The sequence below is a fragment of the Leucopleurus acutus genome (genome assembly GCF_964270905.1).
Source record: "Leucopleurus acutus genome assembly, chromosome: 9".
Classification (NCBI taxonomy): Eukaryota; Metazoa; Chordata; class Mammalia; order Artiodactyla; family Delphinidae; genus Leucopleurus; species Leucopleurus acutus.
The window spans coordinates 7,701,168-7,713,227 of NC_139144.1; the positions used below are offsets into that span (position 1 = coordinate 7,701,168).

The 12,060-nt window shown below is 38.4% G+C and overlaps 1 protein-coding gene across 1 annotated transcript; it reads right to left on the reverse strand.

Annotated features, from left to right (window-relative positions):
• Nucleotides 1-222: 222 nt before the first annotated feature.
• On the reverse strand, nucleotides 223-1,269 carry ABHD12B (abhydrolase domain containing 12B; the record flags this gene model as incomplete). Its single annotated transcript, XM_082846727.1, has 1 exon — nucleotides 223-1,269. One exon carries the CDS (start codon nucleotides 1,267-1,269, stop codon nucleotides 223-225), a length of 1,047 nt encoding a protein of 348 aa, XP_082702853.1.
• Nucleotides 1,270-12,060: the final 10,791 nt, after the last annotated feature.

A 12,060-nucleotide genomic window follows, 5' to 3' on the forward strand; every position in this document is an offset into this window, starting at 1 on the left:
GTCTAAACATTGGGCCAACAACAAACTGACAGAGGAGAATTGAAATATTTTTATTTATTTATTTATTTCCAGCATCCATGCTTTCTTTTATTAAAAGGCAAGTGTCTTGTAGAAATGTCAGTAACTTCAGCTCATCCAAGCAGCACAGTACAGTTTTACATAAGAAATATACATGACAAGTGGTGTTTGGAGCAAGTCTTTGCTCTCCGTTGTACTCATACCTCATGCCCACTGCTGGCTCAGGAAATCTCTCCTGGTTTTTAACAGTGTGGAGCTTTTACAAAGGAAGTTGTGTTGGAAGCCAGGAGGAAAGATCACTATCTTCACCCTCTCTCTGTTCCTATATGGATTGTGTGAAATTTCATAGAGCTTTTTTCCAAATTCCAAAGGCACCATTTTGTCATCCTCACCGTGTATGATAAGAAGGGGAGAAGACAGGAATTTAACATTTTCATCATTGAGGGAGACTAGTTCCTCTTTCCTCAGGGCATCCATAACTGTGCTTAAAAATCCTGGAAGTTTCTGGTAAATCTTTAACAAGGGATAATTGATACTTGCAACCCATATGTTGGTAAATGGAGCTTCCAGGATAATAGTATCAACTAGGAATCCTTCCCCTTCTAGAACTTTTGCAGCATTTGTTGTAACTCCTGTTCCCAGAGAGTGGCCCCAGAGACACACGGGGGTGGTACCACTTCTTGCCTTGGTCCACTCGTAGACACAAATAGCATCTGAAGTCAGCCCATCCTCCGTCAGCTTATCCGTCGAGTCCCCAAACCCTCTATAGTCAACAGACGAGACATGAAAACCACCATCACTCAGCACCTTTACTATCTCAAGTCTGTGAGGAGCTGTCCTGTGTTCTGCACTGCCATGAAGATAAACAATAATTGGGTTGCCATCATGGAGAGCTGCTTCATACCGGCTACGGCCCTTCCGCTTAGCATCCTCTCCACGGCAGCTAGGAACTGTGTGCCAGATACCCAGAATCACTCTAGGTTCAACTTTGATGTAGAAGTTCACTGTGTGAGGAATCTTTAACTCTGGTTTCTTTAAATCCGCAAGAAATGGTGCTCTGAAAAGGTTGAAAACAATCAGCATGTTCATCAGAAGAGGGAAAATATGTTCTTTTAATGACTTACTTGTAAAGCTGGTACACAGAGTGGAAGTTTTTCTTTTGAGTGTTGAACAGGAGTATGGGAAAGATCTCAGGTTATGTGCGACCATGTACCACCACGCGGTCACGCAGCCCTGCTTGTCTGTCTCCATGCCGCATCGCAACCCGCGGCCGCGGGAGCTGCGCCCGGCCGCCCGCCTCCCCAGCGAGGACGGCCTGGAATATTTTTAGAATAAACTAGAGATTCTGAAAGTTGGCCAGAGTGGTCCCGCTTGGGTAATACTCTGATTCCAGACAGAAGAAAATGCTCCTGGAAGAAAACAGCCACAATTTTTGTCCCTGGATTTCCACAGATTAATTTCAACCACTGGGAGATCAGAATAAAAGATCCTAAACACACAGGAAAAGAAACCACTATAAGAAAGAGTCACCAACAAATAACAGAGTTGGTTATCAGATACAGAATATAAAATAACTCTAACTGAAAATATTTGAAAAGATGTAGCACAAAATACAAATTTGTAAAACTCCAAACTCAGTGCATTAAACATCCATCTCAGAGCTCATGAGAAACCTAGTGGATTGGCAGGTATATGTAAGGAAATAATCCAGAATGTAATAAAAAGTAACGAGATGATGAAAGAAAAGTTAAGAGATGAAACCCAAAGAGAAAGTCACACTGATATTTGAACAGGAGTTCAAGAGAGAGGAGAGCTGTGGCAATAATTGATTAGATGAATGGCTGAGAATTTCCTAGAAATGATTAAAAAGTACAAACTCACAAGTACAGAAAGTACTATGGTATGCCATAAGACAAAGAAAGAAAAGGAAGGAAAGGAAGAAAAAACAAGAAACCAGAAATTCTTTCTTAGACATATTTTAGTGAAACTATAGACAAAATAGCAAAGAAAAGGCAAAGTTAATTGAAGCAGACCATGAGAAATGATAGCTCACTTCCAAAGAAATGCCAGTGTGTTGAGCAACAGATTTACAACTGCAAAAATAGAAGCCAAAAAATGGTAGAGTAACATCTCCAAGAGACAGTTAAGGAATATCTGTGAACCTAGAATTGTATATCCAGCAAAATAACTTCTCAAGAGACAAAGTGACATGAGGATATTCTCAGAGGAATACAAATAAACATTTTCTTTTAATTTATTTGTTGAACTTTAAGTTGAACTTTGTTGAACTTAACAAAGAAGAAAAGTGATCCCTAAGAAAAGGCAACACATTAGAAAATCTAAGCAAACATTGTATATAAAGGAACATTGATGATAACAATTAGGGCAGAATTAAGAGGACTGAATTGAAATGTTGTCAGTAGTAACATGTAAGATGTGAGGAGTTAAAATATTATAAGTACCCATTAAAATTTCAAAATTAACCACTAAAACAATAGAAATGAGAAATTGAGTAAATTAGTTCCAAGCCAGCTGATGGAAAATATGTAATAAAGAAAAAAAAATAAATTGGTTTTTTAAAAGGCAAAAAAGAGGTAATAAAATCATATCAAGGCAAAAAAAATTTTATATACATGTCTATATATTATTACATATATAGACATATATGTGTGTGAATGTGTCATTAAAATATTATATAAATGGTCTAACTTGAGGTTTAAAGCAATTTTTCAGATAGCGTGCAGGAAAATTTTATTTCTATAATATTTTTAAGTGACATAATTGAAGCATGAGCACATGGAGCACCCAACGCCACGTACAAGAATATCAGAGCAGCACTGGTTAAACAGTCCAACTAGAAGCTACGCATACTCCCATTTCCTGAGAATGGATACATAAACTCGGGTAAAAAGAGCAAATGCAATAGCGTTGAGGAATCTCACAAACACAGTGCTCAAGTTCAGTAAACCAGGCACAAAAGAGTACACACTTTGTGATCCCCTTTATGTAAAATTCAATTGCTGGCCAAACTAGAGTGTGAAGTCGTGATGGTAGTCAACCCTGGAGTATGGGTGGTAATTGAAATGGGGCACAGAGTGAATGCCTGGGATGCTGGAAGTGTTCTGTCTGTCTGCTTTTACTCTGTGTGGTGGTTGCTTAGGTGTGTTCAGTTTGTCAGAGTTTAGCAAGCTTAAGATTTGACTGTATATGTGTTATACTTCAATAATATGTTTTCAAAAGTCATGAGAGTTTAAAAAACTCTGTGTGTGTATGATCACATCAAAAAATAAAGTCCAGAAAATCTAAGATGTATATTAATATTAGATCTGTATTGTATTGATATTGGACAAAAAGACATAGGACAAAGGCATCATTATGGGATAAACGCATGGAGAGTCTAAAAAAATGAAATAATGTAAATATAAAGCAAGTTGTAAGTGAAGCTGACAAACCCACTGTCAAATCAGGAGTGCTCAACTGGTTTTTAAAGTATTGAAAGTTCAAAGTGATTAAAGTTTAGTTAGAAAGATACTTTGCATAAAAAAATTAATGTCTTGATTTATTGGAATAATATAGATAGTACCCTGCACCCATGTGACATTTACAAAATTTAACTTCTTATTAGGCATAGGCAATATGTCAAGTGGCAAAAACTGGAAATATTTTATATTAATTAGTCCATATTATAATTAAATTAGAATTTTATAAAAGAGAGGATAAATGTAAAACCTCCATACAGTAAAAGGAAAACAATGTTTTTAAATACCACATAGATATAAGAAGAAATTACTGTAGAAATGTAAAAACATACTTGTAACTAAAAAATAATGAAAGTAGAATACACTGGTACTTGTGGAACTCAGCTAAAATGATGCTTAAAGGAAAACAAAAGCATTAAATACTACATGAGGAAGTAGGAATGAGGGAATGTTTGTGAACTAAGCATAAATTTAAGTTTTAAAAAATAACAGAATAGATATCAAAATAACTGATGATAGGGGAAAAAATGGAGAATGTTAACTAACGAAACAAAAAACTAACCACAAAATTGAAATCAAGAAAACAAAAGACAAACCTCTACCAAGATGGATGGAGATGAAGGATGATGAGGAGGAGATTTAGGAGCAAAAATCACTGCTATGAAGAACGAAAAGTGGGAAATGGCATAGGACCATCAGATATTGATATTTTAATGAGATAATAAAAGCCAACACATTTGACAATTTTGTCAGAATAGAAAGATTTCTAGAAAAATATAACATCCTGGAAGTCTTATAATCATTAAAAAGCTGAATCAGTAGCTACAAGTCAACCCATGAAGAAAACATTAGTATCAAATGTTTTGAAACTGAATTCCACTACCTTTCAAGGAACAGATTATTGTAATATTGGTCAAACTCTCCCAATAAAGCAAAAAACAGCAATTCACTCCATGAGAGCACTAAAAACTCAGTGTCAAAGCAGACAAGGTGAGTTAGAGAACAGAAAATTTCAGAATGAATACTATTTATGTTCCTATATTTTTCAAAGTACATAGAAGAACCCAAATACTGTTAATGTTGATATTTATAGATAATCTTTATTGATCACATATTGTGTGCTAATGCCATTCTAAGTGCTTTATAGGCTATGTCATTCAGTGTCACAGCAGTGAATGGGATAGGTGTGGCCCTCAGTTTAGAGACCAGAGGTATGAGTGTCAGGGCAAGTACATGTCCTGCTTCAGGCTACAGGGGGCACAAGTGGAACATGAGTTACAATGCGGTCTAACTCACAGTCCACACTCAGCATGACACTCCCAGGTGGTTGCTCAACTTTTGTCCTTCTAAAGCAACTTATAGTAACAGATTTTAGAATAGAGCCAGACATTCCCATCATTTATACTGATGGAAAGGAAACATAGCCATGTTTTACCCAAAATAATGGATACATTTTTTAATTCCTTTTTTTTAAACATGCTAGTTTATAGTCACTTGCTGGTTTCTTTATTTTTCAACAGTTTTGTGGTCTTCATTGAGATGGAATGTTATATTAACATATTTTTCCACATAAGATCTGAACAGAGATTGATATAAAAAATTAGATTGCTCTAGAAAGCAGACGCAATGATTACATTAAGGGAATGATTTGCTCATGAATGTGACATTCTTATAGTGGTCTATACACAACCACCATAAGCAAATGTTTGTGCAAATGACTTGAACAGTAAAATCTGATATATCAAACAGTACTCTTTAGACCTTGTAATGCATCTGTCAAATCACTTCATCTATTGTTAGAATATCTTTGATTCTATAAAACTCCAGGAATGGTAATTGAGAGAGAGAGAGAGAGAATCACAGGTAAGAACAATTGGCATTATAACCATGCAGACATATTTATCCTGTAATAAGTAGATTTGTACTGATTTCCTATTAGAGCTGTAAAAGTACATGGTTCAATTTTTAAAGATATTTGAATTATGTATTGCTCTCATGCCATTTTCAGGTGATCACACTGAAACAAAATAGAAGGCATTAAGCCTAGCATCTCTTTTCTGTAAAATGGAATTACTTTTCTGAAATCATTGCAATGGTAAAGTCCTTTTTTTCCAATTTTTGGACATTTCATTTTATAGTGAATGTTTCTGTGTGTGTCATGGAATTACTACATTAAAATCCAGTGAACATAGCAAGCAGTGATGAGGAGTCACACCAGTGTATAGTCTGATTTTATACATTTTAAAGGAAGTACGTTTTTCTACCCTCGAGCAGTATATGGAGCTAAAGAAGAGGTATGTCCTCATTTGTATCAGTGAAGATGAAGAGCAATTAAACAGTTGTGTCAAATAATATAAGCAGATTTCCATCAGTTATGTTCACATAGAAACTTAGGGAGTTTTTCATAGGCAAAGTTAAATTTTCACTTCCTACTATTTTTGAACAAAATTATCTCCAAGTTTTTATTGTAGTACTTAGTTTTGTACTTGAATGTCAGTGATCAGTAGCTGGTATGTTTTTAGTCCTTCCCAAGCTAGGAAAATAACAAGTCTTATAAAAGATAAATGGGAAGAGTTACAGTAGTAGATGATGCTCCTATGATATTCTACTGAAAGTAGCCTGTACAAAGAACTCTGTCCATTTCCAAATGTACAGGCTCAAGCCAGGCTCTTATCTGAAGGTCATCCATAGGACCTGTACTGAATTCTACACTCCTAAAGTATCTCTCATAAATAACCACAAAAAGGATTTATGTTACCTTAAACTCTCTCATCACTGACCACCAAGATATATAAAAACACACATTAATGATTTATGTGCCCCAAATCTCCTTGGCAGGAAAAAAATAAGAGAACAAAAATCAGACAGAAAACTCATACTATTTTCCTTTAGCAGGTATGCTCAATAGACCAGGAAGGGGAAGAGCTACACTTGAAAAGTACTTGTATTAATGTAAGTCAAAACACCTCAGACCTAAGAACTTAAATTTCTGTTTTCTGAATCCCAAACCAAATGTTTTATTTCCGCATTCTAAATCTCATATACTAAATATTTGAGAAAAAGGCGATATCCACTTGATTACAATAGCTTTTTTGCTACACACAATGGGAGAACAATAGAAAATTCTGTTATTCATTCAATAAACAAAATTTTATTTAGTACCATCTCAATGCCAGGCACTATAGACTTGAAGTTTAATAGTGAGTGAAGGACATTGATAGTTAAAAAGATGATTGCAATATAGTTGGTTCACAATCTTATCTTAGTTTCAGGTGCACAGCATAGTGATTCAAGATTTTTATAGATTATACTCCATCTAAAGTTATTATAAAATAATGGCTATATCTCCCTGTGCTGCACAGTATACCCTTGTATCTTGTTTATTTTGTACATAGTAGTTTGTGTCTCTTAATGCCCTACCCCATCTTGCCCCTCCCCCCTGCTGCTCACTGGTAACCACCAGTTTGTTCTCTCTATATGTGAGTCTGTTTCTGTTCTGTTATATACATTTATTTTAGTTTTGTAGATTCCACATATAAGTCTGTCTGACTTATTTCATTAAAGAAAGAAGGTGATTTGAATAAAGTGTGATGATCACTTTCCCAGAGTATATGAACAGAGCACAAAGAAAGGTTGGGCTTAGGCATTGTAGAAAAAGCTTCCAGAAGGTTCTGAGGAAATGGGGATGAGCAGAAGGCAGAACTACCATGCCCCTCCCTACACCAGTGATGGATAATTTTATGTGTCAGCTTGACTGGGCTAAGAGTTGCCCAGATAGCTGGTGAAACATTTTTTCTGGGTGTGTTTGTGAGAGTGATTCCAGAGGTATTAGCATTTGAATCATTAGGTTGAATAAAGACGTCACTCACCAATGCAGGTCGCCAACATCCCATTCATTAAGGGCCTGAAGAGAAGAAAAAGCAGAGGAAAGCCAGATTTGTTCTCTGCATGAGCTGGGCATCCCGCCTCTGTGCTCAGGACAGGAGTGTTCCTGGGTCTTGGGACTTTGGACTGGCACTGGTTCTCAGGTCTTCATGTTTGGGCTTGAACCGCACCACAACCCTTCTGGGCTTCCTGCTTGCAGATGGCAGATTGTAGGACTTAGCCTCCATAGTCATTCATAGCCTTACAATAAGTCCCTTTCTATGTATCTATATATGTCTTATTGGTTTGTTTTCTCCAGAGAACCTTGATCAATACATCCCCAAAGGAGAGTCACCAACTGAGGGCTGCGGGAAAGAGAACACACCAGGAAGAGGTAGCTCAAAGGAAACAAATGTGGTCACAGGAAGTGTGAGAGAGGGAGCAGACCCCATCTCATGGAGTCTCTTAGCCAAGCTTGGAACTGAGTCTGAGGAAAACCTTTGCCAGTTAAGTGTTTAAACAAGGACACTTATGATCTAGAAGTGTCCCTGTGGCTAAGATTTGGAAAATTAATTAGAGGAGACAAGGAGAGTGACTACAAGTCACAGATATGGGAAGGGCGGGATGGTGAATGCCTAAGGAAGAAGATATGCTTCCAGTTGTGAATGTGTGATTCGGATAAGAGTGAATAAATTGCTGGTGGTCTGTGCTGCATGTGAGGCCCACAGAGGAGTGGGTGGGAGGAGGGTTTGATAACAAGGACGGATGCTTCCTGAGGGGATGAATCGCTGCATTAGTCAAAGTTCTCCAGAGAAACAAACCAATAGGATATGCATATATGTAGAGAGATTACTTGTAAGAAATTGGCTCAGGTAATTGTGGGGGCTGAAATGTTCAAATCTGCAGTGTAGGCTGGCAGGCTGGAGACCCAGGAAGGACTCTGATGCAGATGACTTCTGAATGCAGTCTGCAGAGGAATTCCTTGTGCTTGAGGCAGCCAGTGTTTTTGTTCTGTTCTGGCCTTCAACTGTCTGGATGATCCCTACACACATTATAGAGAACAATCAGCTCAAGGTTAACAAATTTAAATACATAAATCTCATCCCAAAACACCCTTTCAGTTGACAGATAAAATTACCCATCATGAGGCCACACTTTGTCAACTTGGCACTCATATGCATCTCCTTAAACCATACTTAATCTCCAAATAAAGAAAATAACAAAGTCATAATTTCAGCTAACATGATACAACTGTCCTGCATACACCTGAAAATGTACTAACACTTTCCCAGAGGAGGACAAAAAGTCTTTGCATGATGTTTATTCTTCTCCTTGATATTTCAAAACTACAATACTATGATGGAAACCTTACAATACTTAAATACTATGATATAAAAATCAATATATCTCATGTTCCTCAATAAAGGGTTAAAGAAGGAAGAAAGCCAAGATGCTTAATACACACACACACTCATAACAAAATAAGGATGAAATACTCATGACAGTTATGGTCCTCATTTCTGAAGCAGGTCATGTGCTGGAGCTGGTATTTATAACTACTTTCCTCTACTAATTTACTTTGCTTCAATAAGCACCTCAGCTGGTCATGGTTCTTTGCCTGGTGGGGTGACCCAAGCCTTCATTCCTGAGGGGTCTGGGTCATTAGTAGTCCTGCCTGGATTGGGTTTTTGTAGTTTTCTATTGACCTTAACCACAGGGCATGGTAATACTAAGAAACACCCTAGGGATCTCTTGTATTCCAGACATACTTTTCATTACCTCCATTGTGGAGTAGACCTCCAATTTCCCCTTGGAAGACAGGATCAGTCATCCCATCCAGCAGAGTAACTACTACCTTTTTTGCCTGTTGATTCACAGGCATAAGGAATCCAAGGTGGCTGGGGAGAAGTCTTCACTTGTGGTTCAACTGAGCCTTTATCATGTCTCCTTCCCTTTTGTAACAAAGACATCTAGGCCATCAGAATATAAGGTAATGGGAAGAGGAAGCAATGATTGTTCTTGTAGGTGACCAGGGGTATAGCGAGTGATGCCACTCCCATTTCCACCCCTTGACCCCTGGACCCATCAATCCTGGCCATTGGAGAAGTAACACTGTATTTTGGATGCTGATTCAGAGCATATACAGTCTCCTGGAGAAACTTTCCCCATTTATGCAAAGTATTTCCACCAGCTGAGATTGTAAATGAGTCTTCAAAAGGCCAATTTACTTTCTCTCAAGACAGCTCCTTCAGGATAGGGGGAAGCATGGTAAGACCGGTGAATTCTAGGAGCAGAGACTCATTGCTGCTCCTCATTTCCTATGAAGTTAGTTCCTTGATCAGAAACAGTGCAGGGTGGAATATAATGATGGTGGATAAGCATTCTGTAAGTTCACAGACAGTAGTGTTAGCAGAAGCATTGTGTGCAAGGAAGGCAAATTCATATCCAGAGGGTCTATTCCACGAAGAACAAAATGTTGCCTGTTTTTGGATGGAAGTTGTCCAATGTAACCAACTTGCTACCAGGTAGCTGGCTGATCACCCCGGGAAATGGCACCATATAGGGGTCTCAGTGTTGGTCTCTGCTGTTGGCAGATTAGGCACCCAGCAGTGGCCATGGCCAGTGCAGCCTTGGTGAGTGGCAGTCCACATTGCTGAGTCTGTGCTTAATCTCCATGTCTGCCACCAGGGCCACTTTGTTCATGAGCCCACTGGGTGATGACAGGGGTGGTTGGGAAAAGAGGAGGCTCATATCCACAAAATGGTCATACCGTTCACTTGATTATTAAAATCCTCCTCTGTTGAGGTCACCCTTTGGTGAACATTGACAGGAAACAAACATCTTTACATTTTTGTCTACTCAGGTCTATCCATATATCTCTTCCCTAGTCTTCCTTGTCACCAATTTTCCAATCATGTTCTTTCCATGGATGTTTCCTTGACTATCCAGACAAGCCATTGGTCACAGTCCATGAATCAGTATATAACTGTGCATCTGTTCATCTTTCCTTCCAAACAAAATGAACAATCAGTTTCAGTGCTTGATGTCCTGTCCATTGGGAGGGTTTCCCTTCACCACTCTCCTTCAAGATTGTCCCAAGAAGTGGTCATAATGCTACAGCTGTCCACTTTCCAGTAGTTCTGGCATGGTATACAGAACCGTCTGTAAACCAGGCCTGAGTCTTCTTTTCCTCTGTCAATGGTCACAGGGAGCTCCCCATGAAGCACTAGGTGCAGGCTGGGAGAGAGAAAGCCGTATAACAGGAGTGGGGTCCATGGGCATTTAGGCCACTTTCGCAGGTAACTTACTTGCGCCTTCAGGCTCTGTTCAAGCCTGATTTCATACACACCACTTCCATTTGGTGATGGAAGACTGCTATCACCCCCAACTTCATGGCTTTTTGGGTCAGATAACACCCAGTTCGTGGTGGGCAGCTCAGGTCCTGTGGTGACCTGGTGGTTCATGGTTAAGCATTCAGCCTCCACTGAGGCTGAGTAGCAGACCCCAAACTGTGTCTTAAAAAGAGGGTAGTTATCTGTGGAGAATGACAGGGTTTAGCTCCAAACTCAGAACAACCTGTGCTGTGATTCAGCTACTGGAGACAAAGGCTCCAAACAGCATCCCTACCTGCCACTGACACTCCAGGCACCTTTAGCTCTGCTGATCCTGTGACCCAAGAAGCAGAGAAGCTTGCATGGCAGCCTGGGCCTGCTGCAGAGCCTACTCTTGTTTTGAGCCTTACTCAAAACTAGTAGCTTTTACCTAGTGAGATGAAAGAGCTGGGGTAACACACCTAAATGAGAAATATGTTGCCTCCAAAATCCAAATAGACCCACTAGGTATTATATCTCCTTTTGGCTTTGGAAGGGCCTTTTGAAACAACTATCCCTTCACTTTAAAAGAGATATTGTGACATGCTCCACCTTAGTTTTGGTACCAAACTCTAATCTGTATTAGTGCAGGTTCTCCAGAGAAACAGAATCAGTGGGATCTAACTCTATCTATCTATCTATCTATCTATCTGGATATATATATATATAGATAGATAGATAGATAGATAGATAGATAGATAGATAGATATAGATATATATAGATATATAGATAGATATATCTATATCACTATATCTTTCTATATCTCTATCTCTATATCTGTCTCTAGATAGATAAGTAGTGAGAATAAGAAATTGGCTTGCACAGTTATGGGGTCTGGAGAATCCAAAAAATGTAGTATGTTCCATCAGGCTGGAAACCCAGGAAAGCTCATAGTACAATTCCAGTCTGAAGGCCAACAGGCTGGTGACCTAGGAAAGCAGATGGTGTAGGTGAAGTGTGAAGGTACACTACTGGAGATCTCCCTCTGTTTAAGAAACCCAGACTTTTTGTGCTCCTCAGGCCTTCAACTGACTGGATGAAGCCCACCCACATTAAAAAGGCAATCTGCATTATTCAACATTCATTGATTTAAATGTAAATCTCATTGAAAAATACCCTATAAGTTGACACATAAGTATAACTATCTTAATAGTCAACCTTCATGATGAATTTTAGGGATTCAGAAAATTCCATTTATTAAAATAGAATTATGTATTTTATGTGAAAATCTCAAACTTGTAATGCTGGAAATATTCCTTCTGGTGAATTCCTATAACAATATTAAACATTATTTGAGTGAAAATTTTTTCATTATTTAAATTTTATG